This window comes from Sminthopsis crassicaudata, chromosome 4 (assembly GCF_048593235.1).
Source record: "Sminthopsis crassicaudata isolate SCR6 chromosome 4, ASM4859323v1, whole genome shotgun sequence".
NCBI lineage: Eukaryota > Metazoa > Chordata > Mammalia > Dasyuromorphia > Dasyuridae > Sminthopsis > Sminthopsis crassicaudata.
Genome location: NC_133620.1, coordinates 286660607 through 286680696, shown reverse-complemented (window position 1 = coordinate 286680696; position 20090 = coordinate 286660607). Strand labels below are relative to the sequence as shown.

The following is a 20090-nucleotide window of genomic DNA, read 5'->3' as shown; positions in this document are numbered from 1 at the left end:
CCTTATCGATAGGTTTTTTTTTTTAATTCATAAAAGCTATTTCTATTGATTAATCTATTTTTCAGTTAAATATACCTGGATTACATAATCAAATTCAAGTGTAACTTTTCCCTAATTTTCCATGCAATAATATTTTTCCTTGTGTGGTTTCCCTTTCTGTATTTGTATGTCTTCATATATGGATTCACAAAATAGCATCATCGTTTATAATCTTTTTATTGTATAATTAAATTTGGCTTCTATTTCTCTATCTCTTGCCAAGTCTGGGGAAAAAAAACAAAACACTTTTGTTTGCAGCCTTTCCTCACTGTTCTTTAGTTATATGATTTTGGCTAGAAAAAGATTTAAAATATATGATTTAACATGGGTATGCCATTTTTAGTCTCTCTGTTCTCCTTCTTTCCTTCAAATTACTATAACTTTTACTGTCTACCTTTGATAAAATTGCTTTTCTGCCCCTAAATATGTACTTGGGCAAATATGTCTAAGCTTTGGAAAACAAAAGGCTTTCTTTCATGTCTTTATATTGTTGAAATATATCTCATCATAAAAGCTAACTTTTAGAAAGTACTATTTCCATTACATACTCTTTTCTTTCTCTCATAGTTAGCTAATTGTATCCGTTTTGGAGCTGGTGGTTTTCATTTCTTGCCTGAATCATTTTTTCCTCCCTTTAGAGTCACTGTCCTTCCAGGAAGTCTCTTGTTAATAATAGGTGGGATCTTCCATAAGTGTTAAAGAACTCTGCTTTTTAGAGCTAATTATATACTGTTGGCTTGGAATTCTCTGCTCTCTGTGGCTTTGCAAAGGCCTACCATTAAGCATTAAGACCTAGAGATGGTCTGTTATTTACAGAGAGACTAGAATTGTGATGAGCTTGTACCAAAGTGATAAAAACCTTAAGGTCAGTCATTAGTAGACACTAACAATTGTATGAGCACTTATATCTGATTTTTTAAATTTTATTTTACCATCAATCCAATAATCTTGAAACAAGTGAAATGGTTCAGAAATATGATCAGGGAAAGCCCCAAGGTAAAACAGCCCTGTCTAGAAAGAATGTTTTTGATATTGGCTCAACTACTATATAAGCATTAGAATTATGGTTTGTCTGTCTGATGTGGTTAGTCAGCACAGCCTTCACATGGTCTTATTTTCTTTTCCTAGGTGAATTTTCCTCCCTCCTCCAATTTTCCTCCTTTCTCCTGATCTCTCCTTGTTAAACAATGAAAAGTTACACAGGATGCTTAACTGGAAGCTATAGTAGCCTGTTTGCCAATAACTATCCTGCTAAGAATCACTTTTCTTTCAATTTAGCAAAATATTTTAAGTGTAGAACATTGTACTTTTCTTGGGCATAGAGAACCATTTACACAAAGGCACTTTCAACAGAAAAGCCTAGTTTGTAGAAGAAAAACGACAAATGATCCAGTTTGGAAGTAAAAGTATGTGGAGGGAAATGATGTTGGGTAAAGTTGGAGAAGTAAGAGGGGATTAGTTTGTTAGAGGGTCTTAGCCATTAAAAAGTTGGAACCTTACCTGGGACTATTGTGATTTATATGTAAGTATAATATATTGTTATTTTATTGTTGCAGCATTCTTTGATACTTCCATAGTTAACAATTAATTGTACTCTGGAGATTATCATCTGTGGCTTGATTGACAATTTTGCCTCGGGGTGACCCTGCCTTGTCATTAAAAATCAGAATGATGGACTACTGATACTCACATAATTAAAAGCAGGTTTTATTACTTTTTAACTTTTTTTTTTTTTTTTTTTTCAGGGAAAAAATAATCTCTATAAACTTACTACAATGTTATCAATCATGATTTGCTGTTTCATGATCTATAATTTTTCTCTTAAGTTGTTGTGATGGAAGAATGTTAGACTTAATAGTTTGGGTGTGCATCTTTATGATTGCTGCCAAGTGAATTTTTATAGCTTAAATTGTCCTCAGAAAGCAAAACAATCATTTTGTAGAAAATGAATATATAAAGAACCATTGGTTTTAGAAAGTAGCCAGTAAAGAGCATTTGATTTATATTAATGTGATTCAGTGGTTTGTAGCTGTAATGAATTGTTAAGAATGTTTTGAAATAGTTTTCTGCAACCCAAATGATTACTGATAAACTGTGTAGATATTTTTGGGAAGCACAGATTCATTAGTTTGTACCTTGGCCCAGAGGAGACATTCACTTGTCCCTGGCAATGCTTGAAAATCGCTTCCCCTGTATATTACTGTCCACAGGAGCTTTAGATTTTTATGATACTTTATGTGTCTTGACATTACAAAGTATTGCTGATATATAGTAGAGAGTAGAATTTTCTGTAACATAATGGAAAATGTTTTCTCCATAGAGAAAGGAAAAACAAAACAAAACATTGACCAAGTCTATATCTGCATTGCTTGAAGTAGTCTTTTGACCACTCAGAAAGTCTTGAACAGTTTCTCCTTAACTAACACAAGATTTGCTATTCCCTTTGAAATACTAGAATTGGGTGATGTAAAAATGCCAGTCATCATAACTCCTAGAGGATTTAGAGTCAATTATCATTTTATAGATCATCCAGTTTAAACTCTTCATTTTGCAGAAGAGGAAGCTACTTTTCAGTACAACTGAAATCTTATTTTTACCACTTTATTACACCTCAGAGTGTAGCTTCATTTTTGGGTTCCCCACCCCGATATGATCCTGTATGGAAAAGCCTAGTTATGTCATTAATTGTACTAAAAGTAGCTAATCTCATATATGTCTTGTATTAAAATCTATTTTGTAATAACCTAATTTTTTTAAAAAAAAGACCTCTCTTCCTCTCACTTTCACATGTGATTTTAAAATAAAGTGATTTTAAAAATTTGTTCTGCTTCCCTCTATTAGAGAACAGATTCAAAAGTTGTTGTTACAAATCCTTAGTTCTCACAACATAGATTTTGTAGATTGATTTCACTGAATATATTATCTAAATCCAGCAATATTTCAGGGGGTCATTTTTATAAGTACATTATTAAACCTCTTTTTTTTTTTTTTTTTTTTTTTTTTTTTGGAAAAGTTTTCTCTCGGGGGCAGCTAGGTGGCGCAGTGGATAGAGCACCAGCCCTGAATTCAGGAGGACCTGAGTTGAAATCTGGTCTCAGACACTTAACATGGCCTAGCTGTGTGACCCTGGGCAAGTCACTTAACCCCAGCCTCAGGGAAAAAAAAGAAAAGTTTTCTCTCATAATTGAGGTAAAATTTTAAATTGTCAGCTATACATACAGATTTCATAGAATTTCAAGGTGGATATCTTAGATCATATGAAAATAATTGCCATCTTTTCCCTTCCACCCATAAACGATTCCCATCTCCCTTATAGGGCAAAAGTTAAAGTGATTTGCCCATGGTAAATCTATTCAATAACTAGTTAGGAGCAATATTAGAAACTGAAACTGAATTGAAGTCTCCCAGTTCCTGAACTATTATTTGCATTATAAAATAGTAGTGATTCTATAAAATACATACAAACCAACTTTTTTATAAATTGATTCATATATTAAATGAAGAGAATAATGTAGCAAATATTCTTTCTTCACTTTCAACAAAATACCCTATATCAGGGGTTCTCAAACTATGGCCTGCGGGCCAGATGCGCGGCCTGCTGAGGACGTTTATGCGGCCTGCCGGTTATGGCAAATGGGCTGAGAAGCAGAGACAGAGTGTGAGTTTTTGTTTTTACTATAGTCCGGCCCTCCAACAGTGAACTGGCCCTCTATATAAAAAGTTTGAGGACCACTGCCTTATGTGGACAGAAGGGAGGGGAAGAGACAAACACAGAGAAGAAAGTGAAGAAAGAAAAGAAGGAAGGAAAGAAAGAAGGAGCTGTGTTGTCCAGCTGACTGGTTCTAGTTAGATCCCCAGTGGGCAGCTTTACTCACGAAAATGGATGGTGGCTCTTCTCAAAGAGGACCATGGAGATCACATTGAAACATTTCAGTGTATATCATCATTTATAAGTATATATTACCATTAATTAGTTAAATTAAGTTTGGATATTGACATTGAATATTCTTTTACAAGTACCCCAAATCCTGTTCAGAGATCTAGCTACTAAAGTGTTCATTATGCCTTGTTACTACTTGTACCTTGTTCTACTATCATTCAGTTATTTGTACAGACTTCACTTAAATCTCAATACTTTTATAGTGTTTGAGAAAAAAATCAAGTTCCAGCAACAGCTAAGAAGTATAGTTATTTCTTTATCATAAAAATTTTACTTTCTCTGATAGGGCAGCTAGATGGTTCAGTGGATAGAACACTAGGCCTGGAGCCAGAAAGACCAGAGTCAGTGACCCTGACAAATCATTTAACCCTGTTTACCTCAATTTCATCATCTGTGAGAAGAGCTAGAGAAGAAAATGATGAACCACTCCAGTATTTTTGCCAAGAAAACTCTGGACATAACTGAAAAAAACTGAATAGCAGCAAAAAATCTAATGATATGTGAGACTAAATTTGGAATATTTATTTTAATTCATGCTGAGATGTTTATGTTTTTATCAAGAGAGTGATTTTACAAGATATTTTTCTGCTCCCTTTTTCATTTTTTCTATATACAAAGCTGATAATCTAAATCCATATTAAGTGTTGTAGCCAATCCAGATTAATTTGGTGTGTCGTTGGAGACTATAGTAGGAAGTATTGGCTGCTAGGAGGTGAATTTTATTTTTAATCTTAAGGTTTATGAGTATGGATTTTGCCAAGAATTAATGAAATGTGACCAAGTTTTTTTTTAGTGTACCTAGGAGGAGCATGTAGAGGGGAAGTGCCCTCTACTGGCTGTTAATATTTATTGTCCTTTGTTGTCCTTTATCCAGAAGATAAAATTTAAATTATTGGGCCTTATGATCTTAGTGGTCTTGATATCATCACTCTACAAACATTTTAGTCCATGTTTTCAGGGCATGTTCACAGATAAAACTGATGTGCCCCTAGCAGAGGCTCGCCTCCAAAGTTTGTGCTGTGCTCACTAATTAGTATTCTTGGCTTAAACAACTACTAATGCTTTGGTAGAGGATGAAGAGCTAGAGACTGCTTGAGCACGTAGATTGAGACTCTCTTGAAGGAGTAATGAGTTTGAGTTCTTGTTGATGACCGCCACAGCTAAAAGTTAATATAGTTTAATTTCTTTAACAAATAACTTGTAAATTTGTAGCCAGTGTATAATAATGAATGTAATCTGGGTGTGCATGTTGTGGCATTTTGAATCTTCTGTAAAGGAAGTGCATGTTCTAACTGATCATCTTATAGAAACCTGATATAGTGGAATTTTCCATTTTGCTTTTATTTTGGTTTGTGTTTCATTTTGATTTTGTCCCAGCATTTTCCTTTATAGTCCATCATTAGATATTGATCAGTTGAAGCTCATTTTAAGACTCGTTGGAACCCCAGGGGCTGAGCTTTTGAAGAAAATCTCTTCAGAGTCTGTGAGTTGATGCTTTGATTGTCAATGTTTGCCCTCTTGGGAATCCAATCTGAGTCTATGCTTTGCCTTTCATGAATCTTTCAGCTTAGTCTGTACTGTACTCTAGGTGTGTCTATCAGTTACCTATATGCCTTTTGTGGATTTATCAACACTTCTGGGATGTTGCTATAGAAATGTGTCTCTCCCTTACTCTTTCTTTTTCCAGTCTCTGTCTCTAGTCAATTCTTGGATTTTGTGAGTCTCCAATGCTGCAGTATCTATTCTCCCTTTAACAGGATTTAAGATTTCAGTTTGTTTCAAGAATGGAAATGGAAAATTTCTTTATTCACAAATTGTACACAAAAGTGTCAAAATCACATGCCCTTTATGTGAGCTTCTGAGAAATTTCAAATGATCCCATGCTGCAATTCTTCTTTGGCAGATGTTTGTTTTCAAAGCATAGGATATATATTTTCTAAATTGCTTCTTCATTGAAGGAATACATCATGCATAGTTAGAACTATCATAGACTTGCTCTTTAAGTCAGACCACACATCCAAAATACATCTCTTTTCAAAAAGGAGGATATACTGTATTCTTATGGGATGTTTCTCCATCTCTATATTACAAACCACTTATAGGGAACATCCGAGCTATAAGTAACCTTGGAGATCATACAGCCCCCTTATTTATTTATGGAAAAAGTAATTGAAAATTGATAAACTGAGAAAGGAGCAGTGGATATTAAACACAAATAGTCTGACCATTGAATCATGCCTTTTCTGTATCTTAGTGATGGACTGGTGGAGAGAAACAGCTAGGGGACTATGACATGGGCTTTTCTTTCCATTGCTCATCTTGCTTCTAAACACTATCTGATGCCACAGAAAAACAGAGAAGGTTACACAGTTATTGCTCACCTCTCTCTGAACCATAACCAACCTGTGGTCATTGTCCCTATAGCTTTGTAGAAAAGGGGAGAGGGAAGCACTAGTGCTGAGCTCCAGGTCTTTACCATCTTTCCTGTGCTTCTCTGGCTAACTATTCAACATTTCTGGCTGCCTTGGTTCCTGCTTCCCAATGGGAAGCCTGCTTGGCAGCTAGAGTGTAATAAACAGGTGAGTTGAAATGTTATTTTCGTTATCTGACAAAGTAATCTTTGTTCATATCCGGGACCTCCGTTTAAATTATTTCAAAACACATTAAAATCCTGAATTTCCACAGCATATCTTTGAGGGACATAGAGATTTGTTGTTGACTAAATTGTTTTTCTTAAGGTGTGAGGAAGCAAAAGACTTGTTTGCCTAAGTCATACATTGAGTCACTTAGCAGAACTAGGAGTAGAGATCAGATGTCAAAATTTCAACTATAATGCATATTGGAAAAGCATATTCTGAAAAGTTAACTAACTATAGAGTTGATTCAAAAAGCGTTTCCTTTTGTTCCAAAAAATGCAGAAGCCACTTTGGAATGAATTGAAGAAAGTATTAGGCTTTAGCAAGAAATAACAAACTCAGAAACAGATGAATTCATAGAAATGATTAAGTAGCTTAATTGGTTGGAGAATGGTGCTAAAATTAAAATCATAAGTTAGAAACCCTGTATTAGTCACCTTTATTCTGTCCTCTGGCCACAAAATTTGCACCCCTTAAATACAACCCAAATATCTTATAGATCTGTGCTTTAATTAAAAAGAAAAGCTATAAGCTAGTGTTGATATAGATACTTGTGAATTCATCATTGTGAGTGAGATGGGGGTTGTAGAGGATCCTCAAAATTTATACATTCTGAGGATGATAAAGATGATTAGCATCATCCTTGCTATAAAATAGAGTGAGACTGTAGCTTTTTATTATAGCAGTTTTATTTATAGTAGTGAATAAATGAGAGGGAAACTAGAATATGAAATTAAACTGAGTAAAGGAAGAAAGAAAAGTATTTTCAGCTGATATTTTCAGGAACTCTGATAGAATAGAAAGAAAAAGAAACTCTAAAATCCCCATGTTATTCTATAGGTAGTGGTATGTTTTAAATGGAACAAAGTCAGGCACTCTTTAAAGCATATAGAAAGAAGACCAGCTTTCTGACTCCCCCCCCAAAAAAAAAAAAAAAAAAAAAGATCTCACTATTATACTAGATATTTAGAAACATTAGCTATATTCAGAGATTAAGACAGTGAGAGGATTGAGGAAAAAGTGTAGATGTTATCTGGAAAAGGGGATAGATTTCATGACATTTGGCAAAGGACAGGGCTCTTTTGGTAGTGGAACTGTTATTTTAAAACCCATAGAAATCAATGGAGAAGGGAGACCAGAGACACACAGAACTCCCAGATATTCTCTTATTCCACTCATAGATGTCATTATTTCTCTAGATCCTAGATCTAGATTCTTACTTTGTAGTTCATGTCCCTATGTGAGATCTAATAACTGAATGTGGGGGTCATGAAATTATCAGTTAATGTTTGATTCTGTAAAATGTTTGATTCTTGTAAAAATTTCTTAGACAAAAAGGGATCACAAGTGGAAAAAATTTTAAGAAACCCTTGTCTAGATAGGAAGAAATGCCAGTTTGGACAGAAATCCAGTTTAGACAGTAGTGTTAGGGTGCAAAACTTTTGACAATCCAAGATCAGTCAGTGATCAAGAATGGTAAATTCAGGGTAAGGGGTAAATTAAATTAATAATTGTGAAGGAATTTAACAAAAACATGAATTTAGTTCAGCAATTATGTTTTGAGTATCTATCTATTGTATAAGAAATAGGGGAAAGTCTCCTGGAAATAATTGTTGATTGAACTTCCAGTCTTCAATACTTGTCTTAGTGAAGTTCCTCATATAGTATGTAAAGACATTCTCAGTCCTATTGACAGAATAGTTGGGGAGATGCATTGATAGACGCATAGATGTGCTGATGCATTTGACTATTCCTTAACAAGATGTTTTTTTTAACCGCATGGTATTTGAAAGAACATTCTTCACGTAGCATTTTGATGTTTGAATACTTTTTCACTTGATAGGGGCTTGTATGAGAGTTGGGAGTAGAGGGTGAGGATGAGGTCATTATGGGTAGGGGAGCCTTTTTGGCACATGCCTTGGTACATCACTGCAGCATGAGGTTTCTATTTTTGCTTTACCATGACTTTTTTCTACTTTCCCTATTTGCACTGACTGTGTGTGTGTGTGTGTGTGTGTGTGTGTGTGTGTGTGTGTGTGTGTGTACAGACATGCACTTATGTGTTAATGTTTTTGCTGATGTCTCTCTGACCTTGCATTGCTTTGGCCTCATTGCTTTACCCACCTATCTGTTTCTTGCATTTGGAGGGAAAATGCTTTGGAGAGCCACCAACATTTGTGCCACAAAAATCTGGCTACTTCCTGAATGGTCAGATCCACTCCTGGGTTTGGTGGATATTTTATACCATACAAAGCATAGTCAAGTCCTTGAATTAATTTTTATCCACCATCATCTTAGGGGGGTAAGAACATTTGGATCACAATTAGCCAAAAAAAAAATTTCTATGGCTGGTATCCTGGATCAAGAGAAAATATTCAAGTCCAGGATCCAAAAATGTTTGGTGTTAAAGAGGAGCAAGAGCTGAAGAAAATAAATTTTTCCTCACTACGTGGACAGTCACTGGCTAATTGAACAATGCCTGCTTGATAACACTGTTCCATTCATAGAAGTGGTGTTTTATATATGCATCTTTGAGTCAGGATGGGGAAGGGTGGTCAATTTTTGTCTTTTTTTTTTTTTTTTTTTTTTTTTTTAACCGAAGTTGAAAATTATTTTTGCACTATGTGTTTAACAAAGCCCTTGACCAGGCATCTAAGATATTAACCAGCTTCAGCAGATCATGCGCCTGACGGGGACACCCCCTGCCTATCTCATTAACAGGATGCCCAGTCATGAGGTGAGACCAAACAGATTATACCAGGGGTGTGTCATTCACGAGGCCACAGACACACTTTTTAACATAACTGAATGCTTGCATGTGCCTTGGAGTGGCTACTAAGATAATTACTCTGTTTGCTTTGGCAGGATATTAGCATTTGAAATTAAAATGTGATCTGAGCCTCTATACTTAAAATAAAACTTTTAAGATGGCCAGAAAATAATTATGATAACATTGATTTTAAACTTTTGGGTTTATAAATTTGGTTTTCAAAAACCTGTTTGTAGTATCTTGTCACCAAATAAACTTCATATGGAGACATAGTTACCTAAAGGAGAATATGCTTTTTTTTTTTTTTTTTAAACTTTCCCCACTCCTCCCTCCCTCTCTCTTCCTACCTCCTTCCTTTTCTCCCTCTCTTTTTCTGTCTCTCATACACACACATAGAATTCATAACACAGCTAATTAATTATAAGCCATATTTCACATAATACATTGTACTTGGAAGTTGATACATAGGTATCCCAAAAGTCTTAGGGAATGTATAAAAAGAGCAAGATTTTAAGATTAAATTCAGTACAATTTGATAGTTTTTCATTCATATTAATTTTTGTCAGTCATTGGATATTAAATCAGAGTTAAATTGAGCAATCTTGACTAGGACAATGCTTCTCAAATCATTACATCTTTATCTTGGAACTATACTGTTCCTGGCATAATCCTAGAACTTCAGATCAATTTGATATCAAAAGTCTTTTTAAAAACTACTTCATAGCTATTTATCCTTCTAAACTTTTTAGAGCTAATTATGGCCCTGGCTTCTGTAGCAATAGTCTGATGTTTCCTCTGCCTCCTTATATCTTTTCATGTGGCAGAAATAAGGATATTATCTAATACATTTTTGCATCAGTGTGATAGCCCCCTATCTACCCGAGTAATATTTAAATAGAAAACTTAACACTATGTAGTTATCAAGGTTTCCCTGCAGACACATGGGATTGTCTCTGTACATATGCATTTTGAGAAGGTTGTAAATAGAAACCAAACTTGACCAGTATCTTCAGCAGAGAAACTAATTTTCATATCCATAATTCATACTTATTCATATTTATATGATTACTTTCAAGGCCAATTGTTTATTTTTAAGGTATTTTACCTAGTTATTCATAGATATAAATGTTTGCTTAGCCAAGTTCATGCATATGAAGTAAATTTTGAAAATCAAACATAATTTTGGAATTAAAAATAAATTTTAATGTAATAAAAGTAAACACTTAATATAGCTAATAACTACTACTACCTTCATTAAGGAGTGTTATATCAAAATGTATTTGAATTTAGCAAAGTAGTAAATTGTACTTATATTTATTTTTTTGTTACCAAGCTATTATGCTCTTCTTTTTTTTTTTCTTTTTCTTTTAGTCAGACTGAGCCCCCAGTGAGAACACCACCACAAACTAATTATTGATGAGAACTGAACTAATAATTTAAGAATTCCAAACATTCATTTAAATTTTAGGTATTCTAAGCAACATTTACTTCTTACAGCTCTTTGGTTTACCATGTAGACATAAATACCTATTCCTAATTAGTCAAATAAAAATAGACCATATTGGTTAGCATTCCTTTCTAGTTGGTATCTAAAACTATGAAACAAAAGCAATATACTCAGTGATATTCCTGACTGAAGGAATTGGTACATAGTTACAAATATTGAAGAACCCTAAGAAAATATACCATATTAATAGCACAACTTGTAAAGGGTTTTTTCTTTCAGTATTAGTATCTGAGAAGCTTTTATAATAATGAAATAATGAATAAATTAATTCTCAAAATCCTTATTTTTACAGGCAAGAAATTATATTCAATCTTTGACCCAGATGCCGAAGATGAACTTTGCAAATGTGTTTATTGGTGCCAATCCATTGGGTTAAGTATCAATAATTGAATTTTGAAAGCAAGTATTATTTTTCCCTCTAAACATCTATAGTCATGCTTCTCAAACAAACCTTTTCACTTGATGATATGTTTGCATATTTATAAACCTATATCATTTGTACAACTTTGCAGAGCTTATTGTTAAATAGTAGGGGGAAAAGTAAGAGAGAGAAGGCATTTGCTCTTGATCATTAAATACAACTGAAATAAGTATGAGAGTAAGTTCAGCAGACACAAAATTGCTCTTTGAGGGCATCTTTGTGTCCTTAGAGCTTAGCATAGTGCCTAGCATTTACAAAATATTAGTAAATGTTTTAATATTATACATTTGATTGATTTGAAAATAAAATAGTATGCTTTGTGAGGTGTGAGGGGATTGAGGAAGGTTTCCTAAAATGGATAGTATTTGAGTTACAGGGCAGGAATTGACAGGAATGAACTTTACAGCCTCTGAAGTATATAGTCTGAGTAAGGGCAGGGAGCCATTAAGAAAGATGGTGCTTGTTCAGAGAGTAGAGAATTAGCAGTTTGACTGACGAGTGCCTAGAGTGCTTGAAGATTTTTATATGCATAAGAAAGAACTGGGTGTTTTACTTTAGGCACAATGTTAGTTTTTCCATATTAAACTTTTTCTCTCCCTTTTCTTAATCTAACTTTTATTGTTGACAGCTGTCGATCTGCTGGAGAAGATGCTTGTATTGGACTCGGATAAGAGAATTACAGCTGCTCAAGCTCTTGCCCATGGCTACTTTGCTCAGTACCATGATCCTGATGATGAACCAGTTGCAGACCCCTATGACCAGTCCTTTGAAAGCAGGGATCTCCTGATAGATGAATGGAAAAGTGAGTTTTATAGTAGGATATTTAAGCTTTTGAGTTTCCCTCTGAGGGCATTTACCTTGAAAAAACATCTTTACTGGGGAATCTGTAACTGGAGCAAGAGAAAAAAGAACTACTAAAAAGTAATAGCCATAAAACACAAACTGTCAGAGCTGGAAGGAAGCGCCCTGAAAGAGCTAATCTAACTGTTCTTTTACAGGTCAGTAGATGAGGCTTTGCAGGTTAATCATTGGGAACAATTTGTAAAAACAATTTAGAATTGTGAAATTTTTAAGTTGGAAGGTGCCTTTGAGAACACTGAGTTCAAAACTTTTGTTTTATGGACTTACAATCTCTACTTCAGAATAAGGGTGTTCCTTTTACAAAATAAGGTCTTTCTGATCTAGTTAGTGATCTCTGTAGTCTTTGAAGTACTTCTTTGACTTTTTCATGTTATTTTATATTTATTATCTACTTTTATCCTTCCAACAACAATCTGATGAGATAGGACAAGTGGACTCATAATCATTTTACAGAAAAACAGAAACAGAGAAGTTATGTCCTACTCAAAACTACATAATTATTTAGTACTAGTAACAGTTTCAGGGCTAGAACTTAACATCTGACTACAAAATCCCTTTTTTTTTTTTTTCCTTCACTGGACCTAAATTGAACTTAAAAAGTGAGTAATCAATATTTTGCTGATAAACACCTAAAATAGTCTTGCAGTAAAGTTGACTGGAGTTGGGTCTGCTTTCATGAAATTCTATTTTTGGTTATAATAACTTGGGCTAAAATCATTGGGATATTTCCAACTAGAAATAGTGGGTACCTTAAGAGAGAGGGAGGGCAGTGTGGCACCTGAAAGGGGGCACTGGATTTCTAATCAGAGAAAGCAAATTCTAAACATTCATAGGTGCAATAGTTAGCATATAATGAGATTGATTATTTGGGTAGATTAGACTATATGGCCTCTAAGGATTCATTCTATGGCAGTGGGCAGTATCCTTAATTACATAACCTTAGCTTCTCATAGAATGAGTATGATGGTATTCACATACCTCACTAACTTGTGAAGAAGAGACTTTGTAAAAGCTCACATTACTGCCACCATTATTTTCCGTCTTTCTAGGCCTGACCTATGATGAAGTTATTAGCTTTGTGCCACCGCCACTCGACCAAGAAGAGATGGAGTCCTGAAAACCTGGCTTCTGTTCTATTGATCGCATGTCACTGTGAGAGAAAGGCCTTTTCATGGGAACTCTCCAAAATCATTCAAGTGCCTCTTGTTGCAAAGATTCTCCATGGTGGAAGGGTGTGTGTGTGTGTGTGTGTGTGTGTGTACGCGTGCGTGCGCGTGGCTGCCTGTATACGTGTGTGGTGAGCTGTGAGTGAGAGAAGAATGAGGAAGCTATTTATATGATGACTTTCTGTAAACATGCTCACTGAAGCTCTTCGATAGCCTCAACTTTAGTCCTTCTGGGGAAGAGTCCATCCATCCATCTTGGTTGCCATGTTGCTGGGATGTGGTTGATGTGAAGCCAAAAAACCCACAAACATCCCAGATCCCGGACTGACTTGTTATCACCATTATCTGGGCTCTTCTGTGAAACCACTGGAGAAATGGTGGTGATGATTTCTTGCTAGCCCATAGCATCCTTCTTCTGGCCTCAAAGACAAAGGGATAGAGTTGTTTGGATGGCGCAAGCCTTTTGCCTGAAAACCTGAAGCCTTTGTCAGCAGCGTGTACAGCTGGAAGGACCAACTCATGTTTGTGGACTAAAATGTGGTTACAATAGCCTAGTGTGGTCCTCACACAGTGCCAGGTTTGTGTGAAATTGTAAATATGTTTGTGCCTTATGTATAAAGAGAGAAAAAACCATCTGGGGAGTTGAAGGAACCTAGTAGACTGGTGTTTCTGAGCCACTCACAGGGAGTGAGTTTCAGGGTGGCCATGTGTATATGAATCCATTTTAATAGATGAGCCTTCAGAGGCAGCTTCGTGTCTGCATGCGTGCGTGCGTGTGTGTGTGTGTGTGCGCACGCGCAAGCGAGCAAACATGTCTCTCTTCCTGTATTCAGTATTGCCATTTCTCTCTGCTCCTTCTCACCTTTGGCCCAGGGGCCTCCCAGGAGACGAATGCAGGTTCTAGTCTGTGTGCATCCTGTGTGGTCTTTATTCCTAAGCCAGGTGTGGGGGTGTTGTGCATGTCTTACTTTTTGTGCATGCGGAGCTGCTTGTCAAGTCCCTGGGACACTGGGGAGAGGCCCCGGTGCAGAGCAGGCTGGGCAGTGAAGAGTTGGACAGTCCAATTCAGACCCCCTTTCACCTTAGCTGATACAGCAGGAATAGTCTTGCCAGCCTCCCAGCACTATTCAATATGAGTATACTGGATATTATCCTAGGTGCTTTTGATGTGAAAACAATGAAGAAATGGGACTGCTTAGGGTATCTTTTTTTCCCTTGTCATTATGGTTTTCGAAGAAACCCTTTTTTGGGCTCTGACAGGCAAAGTCAGGACTTTTCCCAGGATCATCTCAGACTTTGGAAAATTGGGCGTTCTATTCACACTCCCACTAAATCATAGAAATACTGAAGATCAAAACAGAGAATAAAAGTACATGAGGCTAAATTCAGAGAAATTTATTGAGGTATCTTTCTATCCCTTGAGAAGGAGCTTGACATTTTTTCCTGGAGGAATAGGGGAAAGAAGAAACAAATTTCATTTCAGTATTGTCTATGTTGCAGGGATCCTTTGGGAAGGTGATTACTGTTTTTAGTGGGGAAGAAGGGCAGATTATTTCAATATGTTGTATATTCAGCTTTCTCCATCTGAAATTTCCTCCTTACTGGTATGAGGAAGAATTGTTTTCAGACTTTTAGAGATTTTATGCATCTTGTGTTAATTATGGGCCCACACATTCAAGGTTTTTCTTCTGCATGCAGAGAATGGGAGTCAGCTGAGTTGGAAGAGGTGGTTTAAGTTCATCTGTCTCAATAGAGTGGAATGCAGCCCAGAGGCTTGTGAGAGAATCAGTCACCTCTGAGTGACTGAGAGCTAGAAAAAGACAGCTTCTCAAGGCTTCCCACACACTTCCTAGAGGAAGTTAACTAAAGATGCCCTCCCTACTCTCTTGGATATGCAGGTCAGCTCCTCATAGAGAAATGTAAATATCTCCTCTGTACCCACAGCAAGATGAATTTTATTAGCCATATTTGGTGCAAATGTTAGTGTAATTTCCTACAGAGTACTGCTCAGATTTTTTTTTTAATTAAGGTTTCTGCATGTGTGTCCACATGTGGTGAGAAACTGACTGCATGACCCAGAAGCCTGGACTTTTAACTGGACCTTGCTGGAGAGCTCCTTGGTTTCTGAGCATCATTGCTCCCATCTCCCAAGCCCTCAGAAGAACATAGCCTGGGGTAACAGAACAAGGGAGAGACTACTCTTTTATTTGTATCCATGAATTTTTGCTGTAATCAGTTCCACCATATAGGATATCACACAATACCACTGGTTAAAATAAAGCCTATTTTTCAAGTTTAGTGAATTTCTCTCATTTATTAGCACACACTACTAAATCAATTCAGTTATGCAAACTAGCAACAAAAGCACCTACTTTATGGAAAGCAAACAAAAGACCAAAGTGGAAAAACTATTTCCATAAATTATGGAACTTACATTCTGCAACCTGAACACAGACTAGTAAACACAATTTCAGGAGGGAGAGGGCACTGAGAACTGGAAAAAGCCTTTGTGTGGAATGTAATGCCTTAGCTGGGCCTTGAAAAAAGCCAGGCACAGTAATGTTTCTCATTTAATGCACAATTTGGCATGCCCTAGGACTTTACATCAAGACTTTCGATTTTGGGCCTATCAGAGTTTTCTTGGAATGTCATGCCATTAATCTCCCTTCCCCCTCCCCCCTCTGAGGCTGGGGTTAAGTGACTTGCCCAGGGTCACACAGCCCGGGAAGTGTTAAGTGTCTGAGATTATATTTGAACTCCGGTCCTCCTGAATTCAGAGCTGGTGCTCTATCTACTATACCACCTAGCTGCCTCTATGCCATTAATCCCTAAAGTTACAAGAGAAGCTACAGCTCTTGGGCTCAGAAATTCCAGTGTGGGTGGGTAAATAAAAATCACAGAGATGAACTATAAGATGACGTTCTTCCAGAGAACAATACTGGTTTTGTTTCTGAATTATCTGGGTAAGGGTATTGAAATTTATTAACTTTTTTAAATCTCATGTTTACAAAGCGCATAGTTGCTACAAAATTCCTTATATTATCTACTCTCATTCTCACAATAACCCTGCAGATTACAAATCAGGGCTTCTTAAATTTTTTTCACTCATGACCCTTTTTTTGTCCAGGAAATTTTTACATGATCCCATGTATGTAGGTATATAAAATAGGTATGCAAATCAAACATTTATTGATAATAAATGATTAATTTTGCAGCCCTCACATTCAGTTACATGATCTCATATGGGATCATGCCCCACAGTTTATGAAATTTTGCTATAGATCACATAAGTAGTAATATCTCTCTTTAAAAGATAAAGGCTTCTGATTTCCATCACAAAAAACTTTGAGATGTGTAGTATACACATTCTTATTTTGCATACAAGCAAACTGTGAGGCAAATTCAAAAGTGAAGTGAATCACCCAAGATCTGTGGAAGAGGAAACAAAAATTTGAACTCACACCTGATTCCAGATTCCTTGCTTTTTCCTCTCCACTATACTACCTCTGCCTATACGCAAGTGTTTATAAACATAATTCACACAACTGTTTTCATGATCTATTTTGTTTTGGTTGGATGTGGTCCACTAATGGTAACCATTGATAAATTGTTACAAAAAGTATTCATATTACAACTCTCTTCACATCTTTAGTTCTTACACCCTTTTGTAATTACTCTGAATGTTAGACACAGTTGTGTTGCATAGTTGGTGCAAGTGGCCATCAGCCAGATTAGGCTTGTGTGAATTTGAGGACCACAAAGTTGAAAACCTGCATTCTATGCTGATTTTTAGGTGACAAGTCAGGGTACAAGTTGTGGTATACTAGCCTATATCTAGACTCTTCAAGCATAAAACATTTCTATATTTGTCATGTTATGCAAGAAAAATCAGACCAAAAGGCAGAAAAAAAACCCAGGAAACTAAAAGGTGAAAATATTATGCTTTGATCTATATTCAGTCTCCCTAGTTCTCTTTCTGGATTTGATTGGCATTTTCCATCCCAACTCTTCTAATTTCCTTGAATAACCATATTGTTGAGAAGAGCCAAATCTATCACAGTTGATCATCACATAATCTTGTTGCTGTGTATAATGTTCTTTTGGTTCTACTCACTTCATTTACCATCATTTCATGTAAATCTCTTTAGGCCTTTCTGAAATCAACCTGCTGATCGTTTGTTATAGAGCAATAATATTCTATTACATTCATATACCATAATTTATTCAGCTATTCTCCAATTGATGGGCATCCACTCAGTTTCCAGTTTCTTGCCATTACAAAAAGGGCTGCCACAAACATTTTTGCACATGTGGGTCCTTTTCCTTTTTTAATGATCTCTTTGCAATACAGGCCTAAAATAGATACTGTTGGATTAAAGGGCATGTATGTATAGTTTGATAGACGTTTAAGCATAATTCCAAATTGCTTTCCAGAATGGTTGGATCATTTCACAACTCCCAGCAATATATTAATATCATAATTTTTTCCTGTCATCTTAGTCAGGCTGAGAGATGTGACATAGTACCTCAAGAGTTGTATGAGCTTTATTTTAAATTTTTTTCCAATGGACAAAAATCCACTTTCCCTCCCACCAAATGAGACATTTGTTAAGTCCTTAGCACAGTGCTTTTCATATAATAGGTGTTAATAAATCCATTTCTTCCCTCCCCACTGAAAAAAAAAAAAAAAAACAGTAAAATCCTAGTATGATAAAATAAGTTTGTGTTTATGTTAAAAAAAAAAAAAAAAAAGTCTCTAGGGCAGCTAGTTGGTGTAGTGGATAGAGCACCAGCTCTGAAGTCAGGAGGACCTGAGTTCAAATTCAGCTTTAAGACATTTAACAAGTCCTAGCTGTGTAACCCTGGGCAAGTCATTTAACCCCAATTCCCTCAGCAAAAAAAAAAAAAAAAAAAAAAAAAAAGTCTCAAATCAACACTGGGTCCATCATCTCTGGAGAAAAGTAGCATATATTATGAAACTCTCTGGAATCACAGTTGGTCATTACATTGATAAGAGTTTCTGTTTTTCTTTGCAGTGTTTGTTGTTTTATCAGTTATTTATTGATTCTCATTTCACTCTTCATCACTTCATCACAAAAGCCTACATTTCTCTAAAATCCTCCCTTTCATCACTTAGCCAAATGGCACAGTGGGTAAGAGAGCTGGACTTTGAATTGGGAAGACCAAAGTTCAAATCCAGCTTTGAGATAGTAGCAGTGTGATCTGTCCTTCACTTGTAAAATGAGGATAATACTAGCAATTTCCTCCTAGACCATAACTTATTGAGCTATTCCCCAATTGATGGGCAACCCCCAGTTTCTAGTTCTTTGCCACCATAAAAAGAGCTGTAGTGAATATTTTTGTACATGAAGATTATTTTCTTGTTTCTTTTATCTATGAGGTTTTTTCCAACAACCCTAAGAAACAGTGAAAGTGTAGAAAATTTGAAATCAAAAGACCTGAGTTTGATCTATTTCTGTGTAACCTTGAGAGAGTTAACTCCTTTACAGTTTGGTTAGTAAATAAGTTAAATTGTAACAAGCCAGACATGGTGACACCTGTTATCCCAACTCCTGAAGAGACTGAGATTAGCCAATCTTGTAAAACTTAAGTATTTTCAAAATGGAATAGGGTAAACCGATTGAAGGTCCCCACTAAATTTGGCTTCAAAAGGATTAATCCCAGAGAGTGGACAAATACCAGGTAATTGACTAACCCATGTCAAAAAAGGAGTAGGTCAATACCTTGCTGATCAATAATGGAATTGAGCACATGCATTAGCCCAGCATGAGACATGAGGCTGGGTGAGATGGGAAAGTCCAGCCTTGTAAAGCTATTCTAGGCACTGGGCCAAGCACTGAGGATACAAAGAAAAACAAAAACTTTACTTTCTCTCATTCTAAAGTGAAAATATGTAAATAATTAACCCTGTATGTATAGGTGTGTATATAACTATTTACATGTTACATATTTCCTCCCATCTACTCTATATTGTATGTATAGTTGACATAGAGATGTAACATGGAAATATATACACAAAATATAGAGTATATTTTATATACACACAAAAATAGACGAGAAGGAAATACCTGCTTATGTCATATGTCATGTATATGTACATATATATACACATACAACACAAAAGAAATGCAGTAGGTGGCAAAGAAAGGCCTCCAGCACTAGGTGAGATTTGAGTAGAGTCGGGACTTCAGAAAAATCTAGAGATGGAAGTGAGAAATAACATTCAAGCCAGTGCAGAGGGCCTGAAGGAGTTAAAATGTGTTTAAAGAACAGCAGGGATGGGCAGCTAGGTGGCGCAGTGGATAGAGCACCAGCCCTGAATTCAGGAGGACTCGAGTTCAAATCTGGTCTCAGACACTTAAAACTTCCTAGCTGTGTGACCCTAGGCAAGTCGCTTAACAACCCAGTTGCCTCAGAGCAAAAACAACAAAAAAAAAAACCATCAGGGAGACCAGTGTCACTGGATTAGAGTATATCTTATTGTAAGGTGTCAAAAAAACTGGAAAGGGTAGGAACCAGCCAGGTTGTAAAGAGCTTTAAAAGCCCAATAGGATTTTATATTTGATTATGAAAATGATAGGGGTCTTCTGGAATTTATTGACTAGAGAGGGAGGGGAGATGACATGGTCAGGCTTGGGGGGAGAATCTTGGAGTAGACAGACTTGTGATAGGAAGACTCAAACTTATCACAGTAGTTATCACAGTAGTCCAGGCAGGAGGTGTCAGAAG

The 20090-nt window shown here is 36.1% G+C and overlaps 1 protein-coding gene across 2 annotated transcripts in view; it reads left to right on the top strand.

Moving 5' to 3' along the window:
• Positions 1 to 15638, top strand: part of MAPK14 (mitogen-activated protein kinase 14) — a 92226-nt gene extending 76588 nt beyond the window's left edge. The window contains exons 9-12 of one of the 2 annotated variants that reach the window (XM_074311135.1): positions 9273 to 9352; positions 11185 to 11263; positions 11942 to 12115; positions 13224 to 15638. In XM_074311135.1, the coding sequence (XP_074167236.1) occupies positions 9273 to 9352; positions 11185 to 11263; positions 11942 to 12115; positions 13224 to 13291 (401 nt within the window). In that variant the 3' untranslated portion in view covers positions 13292 to 15638. Of the gene's footprint in view, positions 1 to 5382; positions 5463 to 9272; positions 9353 to 11184; positions 11264 to 11941; positions 12116 to 13223 lie in introns of both variants that reach the window. The other variant, XM_074311132.1, reaches the window with a different exon arrangement.
• Positions 15639 to 20090: the final 4452 nt, after the last annotated feature.